Below are 14,845 nucleotides of genomic sequence, written 5' to 3'. Positions count from 1 at the left end.
CTGGGCAACCCCCACAGTGCCGGGGGTCCAGGCCCCCCCCTCCTGCCTCCCCCTCTCCGCAAGCAGGCAGGAATCGGGGCCAGTCTGTGGTTTGTGTCAAGTCCTTTTTTATTCTGTTCCCACAGAAACACCTGGTGAGGGGGCAGCTTCTGGGAGGGAGTCACGACACAGTGGCGGGGGCGGTACGGCACGGTACGGCACGGTACGGCACGGTACGGGGTCACTACGGGTGGCACAGAGCACAGCAGACACGCACACCGTCACAATGTTCAGAGGGAGCGCACCCGGCGTCGCACTTACTGCCGCAAACGGTGCCCGGGGCTCGGCCACCCTCGACGCCTCGTCTTTACAGCCCCCTCCGTCCCCCCAGCCCCGGCCGGCAGACTGCCACGATTTTGGGCTGGAGGCCTGGCCCGGCAGGGTGGGCTACAGGCCTCCGGTCCGGGCGGGCAGAGAGGCGAGGTGGCGGATGCGCTCGGGCGGCGAGACGGGCCCCGGCGGGGGTCTCGGTCCCGCATGCGATTGACACACTGTACAAGTATTTACAGCGCGAGGAGCGGCGGGGGCCGGGGGGCCAGAGGCCCGGAGGAGGCACCCTCAGGCTATGCACTTGTCATCGGCGGGGAGAGGTGGCGGGTGTGCGCGGAGCCAGGGGTCTCCTCCGTGGGGCTGCCGCACGGGAACGCTGCGCTCCCCCCCCCCATCCCCCAGCCGCCGGCCTCTCCCCCAGCCTTGGGCACAGGCAAAGCCCCCTGTGAGGGACCTGCCACAGAGCGTGGGCTTCCCACGGCGACCGGGTCCTCGATAACAAGTGCATAAATCTGCTAAGAGCTTTCAGTACAGTGATGGACTGATGGAAAAGAAAAAAAGAAAAGTCCAGGCAAAGAACAGCAAGCACCGAAAGGCGGGTGGAACCGTGCAGAGAAGTAGCAAGCCATGCTCTACGACGGGACAGACGGTCACGGGCGCTAGGGCTGCCCTTTGGCAAAGTGGCCCTCCGTGGGTCGAACATGCCACGAATTCATACGCACGGGTGGTCGATAAAGAGTAGTTATCGGGTCGCTCGGCGGCACGCTTTGCGATGAAACCCTTAGGCGCGACATTGAACTGATTAGCTATTCACAGGTCTTGTTCTGGAGTCGTGTTATTTCGTTGCATAGAACATCAGGCGGGTGAGCGGGCGGCTGCCACCCGCCGCGGGGGGCACCGGGGGGGTGCCGCCGGCGCGGGGAGGCGGTGGGGCGCGGGTGGCGCGCGGCTGTACGCTGGCGAGCCCCCTCCTCGGGCTGCCTCCCCCCCTCCCGGGGAACCCCCTCCTGGCAGGGCGAGCGGGCTTTGGCCGCCGGCCGCTGCGCCGGCCGTCCCCGTGTCCCCGCGAAATGGCTTGAGAAGGACTTGGATTGCACAGTAAGAGGAAGGATACTGCCGGAGGCAAAGCTCTCCTGATCTTGTTCCACGGGATTTGTGCTCTTTTGTAGCCTCCTGCACTCTATTGCTTCTACAGACGACAGCCCGTGTGCTAACTCATCGCACAAAGCAAAGAGGGAAGAGGATTTGGTATAAAGTTTAGAAAAAAAACCAAACCCCAAACCGAAATAAAGTGAACCCAAAGAAACTGAGAAAAAAGGACCCCCCCCGACGACGCCCACTGCCCCCCCCAGTGCGGATGAGGTATACACAGAAATCAAAGTGGGATGATTAAGGCTGTTCTCGAAAGAAAAGGGGTGCCCGGCGGCGGGCGCGCTGGCTGTGTGGCGAGGGCGAGCGCGGCCCTTTCAATGCTTCCAATGGCTTTGGGGCGACACCGCGCGCCAGGATGCGCGCCCAGCCGGCGGCCACGTCGGCAAAGGCCGGCCGCACCGCCTGTCAGAGTCCTATGGCCTCGTATTTCGGTAGTGAAACAGTGTTAGGTCCTAGCTGACGCGCTCCGGGGGCTCCCTGGCGGGGCCGGGAGCGGGCTGCAGTGCGGGGGGCGCGGGGACGGCCCCGGCGGGGCAGACGGGGTCGGGAAGGAGGAGCGGCGCCTGCGGCACCCAGCCCTCGGCTCGTGGAGGGGGAAAAACCTATGAAGAGGCCAGAGCTGGGGTTTGGAGGGAGCAACTCTGCGTATAATCTTGAGAAAGGGCCGCGGCCCACCTACGGGGCCTGACCCGACGGTCCGGATCAGGCCCGTCCCCTCGGGGCGGCTGCCCGGGCTCGCCGTGTGCCGCGCCGGAGCTGCTCGCCAGGCGTGGGGGGCGTCCGCCCCGGGGTGTCCGCCGGGCCCCCGCTCGGCCGCCGTTTGGTCCAGCATCCAGGGATCGCCCTGCTTTCAAAAGCTTGCGAGAGACAGAGAGAGACGTGTTAGCCCGAGCGGCGATGTCCCCGCGGACGGGACCCTGCCAAGCGGCAGTGCCGGCCTGAGCAAATGGGCAGTGGCGAGCCAAGAGGCGCTGCCGGCAGAGCAGCTGCTGCCGCCCCCGCGCTGGATGGACTCCCGGAGCAGAGCTCAGCCGGCCCAAACCTTCCCCGCAAACCCAGGGTCTGCACCAGCATCCGCAGGGCATCGGCCCACGCGGCGCTGCCGAGATCGGGGAACGAGGCCAAGCCCCCACACCTTGGCTTGGGGCCGGCGCTTGGGGATGAAGACGGGGACGAGTGGGCCAGTGGGAAGGGGACGGGACTGCACTGTGTCCTTCTCACCCTGGGGGAAGGAGTGTGGCAGGGCAGGGCTCAGCGGGTGCCGAGGGGGACAGCAGTGCCATGGGAGCCCCGGAGATGCCATGATGGAGGGGACCGGTATGTGGCTGTGCCCCAGATACTCACCGTTATACTCAGAGTCTGGCGCCGCGTGCTGAATTCACTGGCTTCTTCATAGGTTTTTCCACTGCAACGACTCAATCTCCACTCGTTTCCCAAACTCCTGTGACAGGAGCGAGCGGGAGGGCGTCAGGCACAGCCGGGGCAGTGAGAGCCCGCGGCGCAGCACCCGGAGCCGGCTGCACTCACCTTGTGCCGTTCTCTCACCAGAACGAAGTGAACTTCTTGCCAAAAGCCGACACCGCTGCGGGGAAGCCGGGAGAGGCGTCAGCACGGTGCAGCTGCCCTGGCCCCTCCCTGGGCCCCAAACGGTGGGATCACCGCATCCCGCCGGCTGCACCCCGCCACCCCCATGGCGCCCGACCCATCTCGGTGCAGAAGAGCATCACCACCCCGTCCCCCTCCCTGGGAGCAGCCCTCACCTTCAGTCAGTTTGCCAGCTTGTTCTGCTGCCCCCCCCGGCAGGATTTTGGAGAAAACGCTCTCTCCTTCCCCCCCGGGCTGCCCCGTGGCCGTGCCGGCAGGACCACGTGGCCCGGCTGCCCTTGGACCGGCCTTGCTGTCTGCTGGGGGACAAATGAAGCCACCGTTAGCAGGGGACAGGCCCGGCCGGGGGAGCTTGGCCGAGCCCCCAGGGTGTCAGGCAGCAGGCGAGGGGTGGGACGGCACCGTGCTGCTGGGCCCACTGACCTGCTGCTCCCAGGGGCTGCGCTGCAGGCACTCTCCCTGGCTGCTGTGGCACTTTCGCTGCAGGTTTGGATGCATCTGTCTGCTCCGCTTTTGGCTGGAACGGGGAAAACAGCTCTCTCAGGGCTCGCCCTCCTGGCAGAGCATCCTCTGGGGGTGGCCCAGGCCAGGAGGCAACACCGAAATCCCCAAACACTGCTCCACAGCCCCAAAATAGGCAGGAAGGAATCCAGGGCACAGGGATGTCCTCTCCTGGGTCCCCTTGAGGGGATGGCTACTCCCATGGCACCCAACGGCAGCCGTAGTAGGCACATGGGTGGGATACAGCTTGGCCCGTGGCTCCCATCCCCAACCCTTCCCCTGCCAGCCCCTGGCCGTGGCCAGACAGGCTGGTCCCCGGCAGAGCCGTGGAGTCAGGAGGCAGCCAAGGCAGCTGAGCCCGTACTTACCGCCGGCGCTGGGTGCCCACCCGGCTGCGTGTGGGTCGTGGCTGGTGCCTTCCCCGCCGCCTGGGCTGGCCCCGGCTGCTGCTGCGGTGGTCGGGATGATGGGGGTCCCTGCGTCCTGCCCCTGGCCTCGGGCTGCGCTGAGCCCGCCGGCTGGGCAGCCTGCCGCGCCGCTGGCTGCTGCCGCGCCGCCTGCTGCCCTGCCTGCTGCTGCCTTGCCGCTGGCTGCTGTGGATGCGCAAGGGGCTCTGGCTTCGGTGCTGGGGTGGCCAACCCGTGTGGCTGGGGAGGCTTCTGTGCCTTGGGGGTCTCAGCGCCGTGGTGGTGAGCGGCAGGGCGGGATGGCGGGGCGTACTCGGCAGAGCCGGGGCCGTAGGTTGCAGGCGTGCGGGGCTCAGGCTGCTGCACCTTCTTGGGGGCGGCCGACGGCCCGTGGCCGCGGGGCTCGTGGCGGCTGGGCTCTCGTGGGTGCTGCTTGGCCGAGCGGCGGGGGGGCTCGTCGCTGGTGTGCCGGGAGGTGCCGGTGTGGCGCCCGTACTCCCCGTGGTGCCGGTGCTCGCGGTGCTGGGGGTAGTCATCGTGCTGCCACAGGTCCTCGTCAGGGGGCTCATCGTAGTCGTGGTAGGTGTGCTTAACCGCGGGTCTCTTCTGCGAGGAAGAGTGGCCACCGTAGTGCCTGACCCTCTCCGCCCGTGCCTCCCTGGGCTTATCAAACCAGTCTGTCTCCTCCTGACCCAAATGATAGGCTTCGGAAACCAAAAACAAACCACAGTCAATCTCTCGCTCAAGGCCGCCCGGGTGGAAGCCATGCAATGAGGTGGGAGAGGCAAGCAGCGGGCACGCGCGTGGGGGACAGCCCGTGCCGGTGGGGACGGGACGCGGCGCGGCAGGGCGCGGTGGGGCACCACGTGGGACCGGCTAACACCGAACAACCGGGGCGGGGGGAGGAAGGCACGTGTCAAGCAAACTGAGGCGGTGAGAGTGTCTCTGCGTACGAGCGGACGGGCATGCCCCGGGGAAGCGCCATGCTCTGGGGTGGTCACCATGGGGAGCCGTTACCTTCGCTGTCCGAGACAACGCAATGGGCATCGTCCATGCCGTAGCCCTCCTCGTGCTTGTACGAGTGACTCCTTGGCACGTCTTTGATGTGCTTTTGCACATCAGGCAATGAGTGGCTGGAGCAGAACTGGGAGCAGGGGTCCCCCGCCGACTGGGGGCCGGGCCCCCCCGTGACACGTGACCCCCCCACTGCCTTCCCCAGGGGGCTGACGGGGCTCTCCTCCTCTGAGGGCTGCGTGCGGATGGGCGCCCGCCCACGGCTCTGGCTCATGCTGAGGGATGACGGCTTGGAGCTGCCTTTCTGGGAGCGCTCCGCACCCTCCCGCTCGTAGGACTTGCTCCGTCCACCTGCCTCCCGGCTGGAGGACTTTTCCACCCCGTAGCCGGAGGAGCGGGTTCTGCTGCCGGCAGAGTAGACCCGCTCCTCTTCGTCCACCAGATCCCGGCTGGAGACGCCGTAGTACTTCTGCTGCTCATAGACGTTCTTCTTCAGGCCGTAGGTGATCTCCTCCTGCAGCTTCTTGGCCCTCGAGGCCACGTTGCTGCTGCCGACCGAGGTTGTCGCTGCGTAGGAGGCCAGGTCCGACTCCACATCTTTGGCTTCTTCAATGGGGGAGAACTTAGAGATCTTCTGCTCCATGCCCTGCTTCCTGTGCTTGCTGCGCTTCGAGGAGACGACGGCGGGCGCCAGGTTCTTGGACGAATGCTTCGGTAGTGCCGCGCCAGAGCCGTGCTTGTCCACTCGCGAGGAGTGCCGGTACTCACTGTCCCCGTAGTAGTAGGACGAGCTGGTGGAGCTCCCCAACACCCTGCCATTGCTCTCTGCACCCCGGTGGTAGCTGTTCTTCCCTCGATGGTCAGGGCCATGGTGGTCGTAGACATCCTCCTCGGACTCCTCCTCAGCTTTGGTGTAGCAGCAGGGCCGGCTGGAGCCCTCGGCGTCCCCCAGCTCGCTCTTCTCTCTGCTGTGGCGGCTGTCAGTGCCCGTGCCCGCCGGCTCTGCTTTCTGCCCCTCCACCGCAGGGCTTTCCTTGGTGAGCTCGCTGATGTCCTCGATCATCACATAGTTACGGGGGATGTTCTGCTCCAGGCTGGTGTAGAGGGACTCGGAAGAGAAGCTGGCCGAGGGGCCCTGCGCCGCGCTGGCTCTCTCGGCTGGCCGGGCCTCAGGTGCCTTGTACTGCTCATAGCTGCCGCTTGCCGGCGTGGTGCTGAAGGCGACGTCGGGAATGGCAGAGGAGCTGGTGGCCGCACCAATGACCTCGTAGTTGGTGGGGATCTTCTGCTCCAGGTCAGCCAGCGAGGTCTGCCGTGGCTTCTGGTGCCCACCGGCTATGTCCGCCGGGCTCTGGAAGAGGGCAGGCTGTGCTACCGGCACAGCGGCCGCCCCAGCAAAGGCGCTCGGAGCTTGGTAGGGGTTTTGGGGCCGGAAGCCCGGCTGGCCTGGGGTGCCCAGCTCCGGGTATGTGGCACCAGGGGCCGGGAAGGCGCCGGGCGAGGCGAAGGCGGGCAGCGGGGCTGCCGGCAAGCCGTCCTGCGAGGTGCTGGCTGCAGGGTACTGGGGGGGCTGCAGGCGCGCTGGTGGGAATGCGGTGGGGCCCTGCGGGGCGGGGTATGGGTAGGTGCCATAGGAGGCGGCGGTGGCGGTGAAGTCAGGGTACTGCCCCGCGGGCGTGGGGCGCAGGCTGGCACCGTCGTAGGCGGCGAGGTGCAGGCTGTGCAGCTCGCTGTCGGACAGGTAGTCACGGCGGTCCCCGGCGCAGCGCAGGTAGGGGTGGTCCCGCCCGCCCCCCCGCTCCTTCAGCAGTGACTCCTTGCGCTGGGTGATGCCCAGCTCCAGGTACTTCAGCTTGGCATCGATCTCCTTCTCCTCCTCGTCCAGCTCCGCTTGCTTCTTCCGCAGCTTGGTGGCCTCGTGCTCCACCAGCCTCAGGTCACGATCCAGCTCCTTCAGCAGGCTGGCCTTGGTGACCGGTGCGGTGGCCTTGGGGGCCAGGCTGCTCAGGTAGAGCTGGGGGGTGGCCGGGCTGGCCAGGGGGACGTGGGGCTCCTCGGGCGGCGGGCTGGGCAGCGTCCGCTTCACCTTGCGCGCCAGCGGGCTCGACTGCAGCCCCCCGACCTGCAAAGCCAAGGGACACCTGGTCAGGTGTGCGAATGGGTGTTCCCCCCATGTCCCCCCACCCCGAGCACCATGGAGCTCCTCCCGTGCCCCGGGGTTGCAGCGAGGCGGCCTGCCGTGCACGTGTACCCCCACACACCGAGGAAGCAGCTTTTATGTAAAAGCGCAATAAATAGGATGGAAGTAACAGGCAGGGAGCTTTCCGTGAGTAATTACCGGGGGTGGCAGCCGGCCAAGCGCCGGGCTGGCCGCGTGTGTGCCGCTGCCTGCCGCAAAAACTGCTTTCCGTCCTCGGGCGCTTGGCAGCGGGGCTCAGGGGAGCGGCTGGGGGCTGCTGCCGCCCTGGGAATTGCCCCGAGGCTCTTTGCTGGGCGCTTGGCAACCTCGGTCCGTGGGGGCAAAAGCGGGAGCGAGAGCCACCGAAACCCAAAACGGAGCTGCACATGGTGGCTGCTCCGTGCAGGAGAGGAGGGGGACCCGGCTGGGGCAGGGGACAGGGGACAGCCCTGATCCTGCCACCCAGCAGCAGCTCCTGCCCGCTGACGGGCTCGTGCAGCCGGTGGAGCTCCAGGGCCTCCCTCGGGCTGCCGGCTCCGGCGCACGCGTCCGTGCCCACCAGCTGCCATCAGCTGGAGCAGGAAGCCGGCCTTTTAAAATATTAATTGCCGCAGCGCTAATGAAACCGAAATGTCCCGCCGTGCCTCCCGGAGCTGTTCCCTGAGAAAAAGGTTGTTCCCCGCGCTGACGTACCTGGGTGCCGGGGAGCAGTGGGTGCTGGTAGAGGGAGAACCTGTCCTTGCCGGCCTCCTCGGCGGTGGGGCTGATGGGCTTGGGGTCGGAGAGGGAGCGCTGCATGGTCTTGATGGGCCGCGGCAGCGTCTGCTGGCGCTGGGCCGAGTCGGCGAAGTGCTTCTGTGGGGGGACGTGAGCCTTGTTCAGCCGCTCGCTGGTGGCGAAGGAGGACTCGAGGAGGCGGTGGGGGGACAGGGGGGAGACGGGCGAGTAGAGGACCTGGGGAGAGCGGGGCGGCTGGCGGGTCACCAGCTGGGAGAGGGACTCGGCCGGCAGATGGGACTGGTAGCCGATTTCCAGGGGATCTGGCTTTTTCTTCTCGAATTTGCCCAGGGTCTGCTGCCGGACAGCGTGGGGGTCCAGGGGGCCCGTGCTCACCATCTGGATGTTGGTGGAGTAGGGTGGGATGGTGGTGGGCACTGTCAGCTGGGGGACCACAACGCCAGGCTGGGGGGCTGGCTCCGGCTCTGTCTGGCAGGCCAGGCTCTCGCCCCGCTGCGTCTTCTCCGGGGCCGAGATGTACTTCACGATCTCCACCCGGGGATCGTGGGTGGTGATGTGGATGGAGGGGGAGACGCGGATGAGCTGGTCAGGCTCCGTCTGCACCGAGCAGTCGCTGATGGTCTGGATGCCCACGCTGGCCGTGCCGCGGGCCGTCCCCTCCGGCTTGCCCTCGGCGCCGGCCTCGGCATGCCGCGAGGGCCGGGAGCGCCGGCGGCGCACGGGCTGCTCCCACTCCCCGCTGTCCTCCTCGTCCGTCTGCACGCTGCAGTCGGCACTGCGCCGCGCCCGCCGCCGCCGCGAAAGCAGGTACCGCTCCTCGCCGTCCTCCTCGTCCGTCTGCACGCTGCTGTCCGCCGTCTTCCTCGCTGCGAAGGCCTCCCGCGCCGCCTCCTTCTCGTAGGCGTCCCGCAGCCGCGGCATCGAGTTCCTCTTCTTGATGCCCCGGCCAGGCTCCCAGGGCTCCTCGGCTTGCAGTGACATGTCCGAGGCCGAGCTGCTGAGCGGCCGCTGCGGTGCGGGGTAGCGGGGGCCGGCGGGCCCCTCTGGCAGCACCTGGCTCGGCGGGGGCCATGCCTGCCCATTGTGCGGCAGGCCCCGTGGTGCCTCGGCGGGCCCCTCGGGCGGGCGGGCGGTGGGGTCGGCGGGCGCGGGGAAGGCGGTCTTCTGCCGCTTCTGCTCCTCCAGCTGCTGCTGCAGCTGGTGCTGGAGCTGGTGGATGTGCTCGAGCTGGAGGCGCTGCTGGGCGAGCTGCTCCCGCTGCAGCGCCAGCTGCGCGTGCCGCTCCTCCTGCTGCTGCTGCAGCACCTGCTGCTTGATGCACTGCAGCTCCTGCAGCTCCCGCTGCACCAGCAGCTGCTCCTTCTCCCGGTGCCGCTGCAGCTCCGCGCGCTCCCGCTCCAGCTCCTCCTGCAGCCGCAGCTGCCGCAGCTTCTCCAACTCCACGCGCTCCCGCTCCAGCTGCAGCACGTGCTCCTGCTGCTTGCGCTGCCGTTCCTCCTCCCGCTCCCGCTCCTCCCGCTGAGCCCCGTCCAGCGGTGGCTTGGCCGCTGCGGCCGCCTGCCCGCTGTCCTTGCCGGCCACCGGGGCTGCTGGCCCCTCGGCACGGGGAGCAGCCCCTGCCGGCTCCGCTCTCTGCAAGCCAGCCGTGGGGGCGGCGGGGGCTTTGGGAGCTGGACCGGCACCTGCCGCCGGTGGTGCCGTGCTGACGGGCTTGCCCAGGTAGACGGGCGTCTCCATCAGCGAGGCGGCCGGGGCCGGCCGGCTGGGGGCCGGGTAGCGGTAGAGGCCCTGTGCCGCCAGCGGGACACGTGGCGTGACAACTGGCAGCCTGGCCAGGCTGGCCAGTGGGACCGCCGCCACGCCGCCCGGGCCATAGGGTCTGTACAGCCCGCGAAACATGGGCCGCAGCACCGAGGCGGGCTGGGTGGTGATGGGCAGCGTGGAGGCGATGGGCGTGTTGATGGTGGAGTAGATCATGCCGTCAGCGGCCCGCACGGTGGCGGTGGAAGGGAACATCTGCCGGACGGTGCCCAGGCGGACGCCGGGGATGTTGTACTGCGCCAGGCTGCCGAAGCCCTGCCGCCCCTCGGGGAAGGTGGGGTTGTACATCCCGCCGGGTTTGGGGGGCGCGGGACCCTGCTGCTGAGCTGCTAGCCCCCCCGTGCCCCCCGGCCCGGCACCGGGACCATAGGGCAGCAGGTCGGGGCCGTTGGCGTGCCGGCCCCCGTACTGGTCCATGGAGTTGAGGGCGGCGCACATGCGGCTGATCTCGCGGGCCGTGGTGGCACTGTAGTGGGCCAGGCTGGACTCCTGGAAGCTGGCCAGGTCCCCCCGGGGCGAGAAGCGGTAGTCGGAGTAGATGTTGGAGGCTGAGCTGTACCTCCGCATGGGGAGTGGGTGGCCCAGCAGCTCTGCTGGCTGGCGGAGGTCGGAGAAGGAGCCGTACTGTAGCCCCTGGCCCAGGTAACCCCCCTCGGCGAAGCCCACGCTGTAGGAGTGCTTCATGGTGCTGAGGTCCACGGCGGCATCGCCTGCCGGGGAGGGGAAGGGCTGATCCCCCTTTGTGGGGTAGTAGTTCATCCCAATTTCAGAGAGGTTTGTGTCCGACATGGAGGAGTAGAGGCGGCCAAAGGTGCTGGCGGGGTAAAACTTCTGCTCCTCGTAGAGCACAGGCGCCGGGGCAGGCTGCTCTCGGTAGGGGAAGGTCTCCGGCAGCTCCGGCTCTCTGCTGCCGTAGAGGGGCCCGCTGGCTTTTCGGCTGGGTGCCACTACCTCCCCGGCTTTCTTCTCTGGCATCTTGGAGGTGGGGTTGAAAGCGCCAGTGCAGCTGCTGCCAAAGGGGAACTTGTAGACCACGTCACAGCAGGCCACCTGGCTCTCTGGCTTCACGCCCGTGAGGTCCAGCACATTGGCCGCCGGCTCCTCCTTCAGCACTTTGGTCACCGGGCTGGCTGCTGCCTCCTCCATCTGCACCATCATCACCTGGGACTTCTTGCTGCCCAGGGCAAGGAGAGGGCTCTGGCTTTTCAGCTCCACTGGCACTGCCCGGTACAGCTCTGAGCCTGGCTCCGGTGGGAAGGGCTGCGGGAGGCCACCGACGCTCTGTGCCCCACCGGTCTGCGTGATGAGCACGTCCTTCTTCACCATCTGGCCCGGCACGCCGTACCTTGCAAATTTAGTCTGGGAGGCAGCGGCGGGCTCGGGCTTGCCGCCGGCTGCCCCGCTGGCTCTGACAGCGGCCGTCTGGACGCCCTGCTCCACCTGCTTCACCTGCGCCAAGCACACCGGGCTCCCAGTCCCCTGCCCAAAGTCCACCCTGCTCTGGAAAGGGTCTCCATAGACCACGGGCTGCTTGGGCTGCGAGAGGAGCATGGGGGAGGCGATGGCCAGGCCGGCGGTGCTGGCTGCCGCGATGATGGCATGGGGCTGCTCCTGGGCGTTGAGGTTGATGATCAAGGGCTGGATGGCTGTGGACTGCCGGCTTGGGATGTGGTCCAAGGTCAGGCAGTACTTCCTGGCCTCGGTGGCCAAGGAGGTGAGGTCCATGCCTTGGTCTGTTATGATGATGGGCGCGGACTTCAGCGCAGTCCGTAAGTCCACGGCGTTAGTGCTCGGTGCCTTGGGCCCTGGCTCGACCCGGGACGTGCCGGGGACGGAGGAGATGCGGCAGAGGGATATGTTTTCCGCAGGGAGCGCTCCCCAACTGTACAGCCCCGTGATGCCGTCGGCGGCTGAAGTCACGGCGGGTGCCTTCTGGGCGTGCTCCTTCACCGGCTGTGCCCTGACATAGGCACCCGGCGGCTGCTCTGGCTCCGGCGCCTGGCTGTAGCCGTGTGCTGGCAGCTGCCGGCTCGGCCTGGTGGGGGACGAGGTGGGGGATGTCAAGGAGCCGGAGCTGGCTGGCTTGGTTTGGCTGGCCGCGTCAGCCGCCAGCGTGATCAGCATAAAGGGGGCATCCTGAGAGGAGGGCTGCCGGGCCAGGCGCGGCGAGCCCGCCCGGTGCGGCGTCTGCGTCCCCTGTGCCACCATGGGGGAAGAGGCGGCAGGGCCGGCAGCGGTGGCAGTGGGACTCTCGTAGGGGAGGAAGGGGCTCTGCGTCTGCGTGGAAAACTCTGCTGTGGCCTTTGCGGTGTGGGTGGGACTCTGTGTGGGGGAGGTGGGCGAGAGCGGAGGGCTGGAGCTCTTGAAGAAGGGGTACGTCTTGGGTGGCGGGGGCTTGCCGTCGCTCGCAGCCGGGAGCTTCTCCCTGGCCGTCTGCACGCTGATCTCCACCGCCGCCTTGCTTCTGCCAGTGTCCTCTGTCTGCGAGCCGTAGCTGACGGTGCTTTTCACCGGACTGTAGCTTCTGCCGGCTACGGATGGGGCCTCTGGAGCCGGGGAGCTGTAGCTCCGCGGCGCGCTCCCGGGGCCGCCCGCAGCTGTGGTCACCATGCTGGCACTTTTGCTGTAGGCGTAAGGAGTGGTGGCGGCCTTGGACACCGGGCTGGGCGCTGCCGGGGTGCTCTGGAGCTTGGCTAGGTCTTGCCCCTCTTTCGCAAAATGCTGGGTGACCCGGACGTCGGGAATGGCCTTGCCCGTGCTGCTGTCAGAGGCAGCAAAGGAGACAGGAGCGGAGAGCTGCGTGGGGCTGGTGCCAGGGGTGAGCGGACCGCCGTTCTGCTTCATCAGGTCGGCGTAGGCGCTCTCAGCATTGAGGAAGCGCTTCTCCTGGTATACCTCCTCCTGCCCCTTTGCCTTCTCTCCCTGCTCGAGGGCCAGGTCGAAGGAGGAGGACTGGTGCATCCTGGAGATGCTCTGTGAGGTCTGCAGTATCTCCTCGTACACTGCTCCTGCCTTCGGCAGGGTGCCTGGGTAGCCGGGCTGGGAGGGGTGCGCAGGGCCGCCGTCATACCGGTACTCCTCAGCATACTGGTACTCAAAGCCGTTCTGACCCTCGGTGCTGCGGTAGCTGACCTGCTGGTAGGTGCCGCTGTAGGAAACGGCCGGCTGGGCCTGCTGGACCTGCTGGACCTGCTGCTTCTGCATCATCTCCGCCTTCCTCATCATCTCCTCGTAGGCTTCCTCAGCACTCTTGAGGGGCTTGCTGGCGGGCTGGCTGGGGCCACTCTCCCCCTTCTCCGTCGGGGAGTACAGGGACATGAAGGTGGGCAGGTTGTACTCACTGCCTGACTTGTACAGCTTGGAGGTCACGGTGTCAAAGCTCTCAGCCTCCGAGTCGATGGAGGGCGAGTACTCAGAGCAGGAGGAGCGGTGCAGCTCCTCCATCTCCGCTGCCTGCCGCAGCTCCTCCGTGGGGGAGGCGTCCTCGATGGGAGAGAGGTTGCTAGGGGGGGTTTTGGAGCGTTCCCTCCTCCGCTGGGCCCTCAGCTCCTCCTTGTCACGCTTGGTCTTGCGTGCCGTGCTCCGGATGCGCTGCTGCTCCACCTCCCGCATCTTCTCCTGCTCCCGCAGCAGCTCCTCTTCCTCCCGCAGCTCCTCCTCCTCGGATGAGTCCTCGATGGTGGGCAGCAAGGGGCCGTGTGAGCGGTGGCGAGCCTTCCTCTGCTGCTTCACCTCCTCCAGCCGCTGCCGGCGGCTGGGGCTGCTGTCGCTGTCCTCCTCCAGGGATGAGATGGATGTGGGTGAGGTGCCTGAGGTGTAGCTGGGCGTTGTGGCCGGCAGGGTGGAGGAGTACTCGCCCCGGGAGCGCTCCTCGGGGGAGCCCGTCAGGCTCTCCATCTCCAGCTCGGGCTCCCGGTCCAGGCTGGTGTCCGCCTCCTGGCCCATCTCCATCTCCCGGCCGTAGCCGGTTGTGCTGTTCAGCTCGATGGTCTTGAAGCGCCGCAGCCCGCCCTGGGCCGTGCTCAAGTCGTCACCCTCCCCAGCCTCCAGGTCCTTCCTCTCCTCCTTGTACAGGCTGCCAGGACCATGCTGCAGGCGCCGCTTGGCTGATGCTGGCTCTTTGCCCTTCTCCACCTCGGCCTTCTGCCCGGCTTTGGGGACGCCGTACTTGGGGCGCCTGTAGCCTTCCTCGTCCTCCTCTTCCTCCTCCTCCAGGTTGTCCTCCTCCGCGCTCATCTCCAGGATCTGCCTCCGCATGAACTCCTCGTCGCTCACCTCCGCCTCTCGGCCCTTGGGCCGGGGGGGCACTGGGGAGAAGCCCCCCTCGCTGCTATCCTCCACATAGTCGTGCCGCAGCTTGCTGCCAAACTCATCCGAGGACTCCGCGCTCTCCCGCCGCTCCCGCTGGTTCTCCCACTCCAGTGAGTCCTCATCCTCCTCCAGGATGTCCTCCAGCTCCTCGTCCGAGTCGAAGGCTTCGGGGGTGATGGAGAGGTACCGTGGCCGCTGCCGCTGCCGCTGCTCCTCCCGCGGCTCTGGGCAGCCTTTGCCGCGCTCGGCGGGCTCCGGCGGGGCGCTCCGGCCTTCCAGGAGGGGCCGCATGCTGCTCTCCAGCTTGGTGAGCTCTGAGGGGCTGGGGGGGCTCTGCCCGGCCAGCCCAGTGCCGCTCAGCTTCTCCTCCTCCTGCTGCACCAGGCCGGTGATCTCACTCTGTGAGCTGGAGATGCCGTCGGAGGAGTAGCCAGTGTCGCTCAGGCTCTGGGGGCTGCGGGACAGGTCCGGGGGGTAAGGCTTGCTCCCATCCTGCGGGCGAGCGAGAGCACAGCGTCAGACCTGGGCGGCTCCACAGCTGCTTCCCCCCAGATCCTCCCCCGGGGAGCACGCAGAAGATTTGGGCAGCGTTGAGAGCCAGCCCAGCAGGAAGACTGGGGGCTGCCCTGTGTGTCCCCCCCTCAATGGCTCGTCAGCAATTTGTCTGCGCGCTAATGAAAGCAGGTGATGGAGTGTGCTGCAAGCAGGGGATGGCACAGCAAATGCCCCTGGGGGCAAAGGCATCACGGGATTCATAAATATGTTTAAAAAATTGGGCCCCATCAGTGTTATCTCCCCGATAACTAAC

At 67.4% G+C, this 14,845-nt stretch overlaps 1 protein-coding gene across 4 annotated transcripts in view; it reads right to left on the bottom strand.

Moving 5' to 3' along the window:
• Positions 1-85: 85 nt before the first annotated feature.
• The window catches only part of BSN (bassoon presynaptic cytomatrix protein), a 97,258-nt gene continuing 82,498 nt past the window's right edge, over positions 86-14,845 (bottom strand). For 3 of the 4 annotated variants that reach the window (XM_069769631.1, XM_069769634.1, XM_069769633.1), the window contains 8 exons: positions 7,861-14,529; positions 4,992-7,110; positions 3,936-4,678; positions 3,490-3,583; positions 3,222-3,365; positions 2,989-3,043; positions 2,806-2,902; positions 86-2,318 (listed from right to left, as the gene is read on the bottom strand). In XM_069769631.1, the coding sequence (XP_069625732.1) occupies positions 3,003-3,043; positions 3,222-3,365; positions 3,490-3,583; positions 3,936-4,678; positions 4,992-7,110; positions 7,861-14,529 (9,810 nt within the window). In that variant the 3' untranslated portion in view covers positions 86-2,318; positions 2,806-2,902; positions 2,989-3,002. The remainder of the gene's footprint in view (positions 2,319-2,805; positions 2,903-2,988; positions 3,044-3,221; positions 3,366-3,489; positions 3,584-3,935; positions 4,679-4,991; positions 7,111-7,860; positions 14,530-14,845) is intronic. The other variant, XM_069769632.1, reaches the window with a different exon arrangement.

The sequence above is a fragment of the Haliaeetus albicilla genome, chromosome 24, assembly GCF_947461875.1.
Source record: "Haliaeetus albicilla chromosome 24, bHalAlb1.1, whole genome shotgun sequence".
Lineage (NCBI taxonomy): Eukaryota > Metazoa > Chordata > Aves > Accipitriformes > Accipitridae > Haliaeetus > Haliaeetus albicilla.
This window is presented reverse-complemented; position numbering and strand designations above follow the sequence as displayed.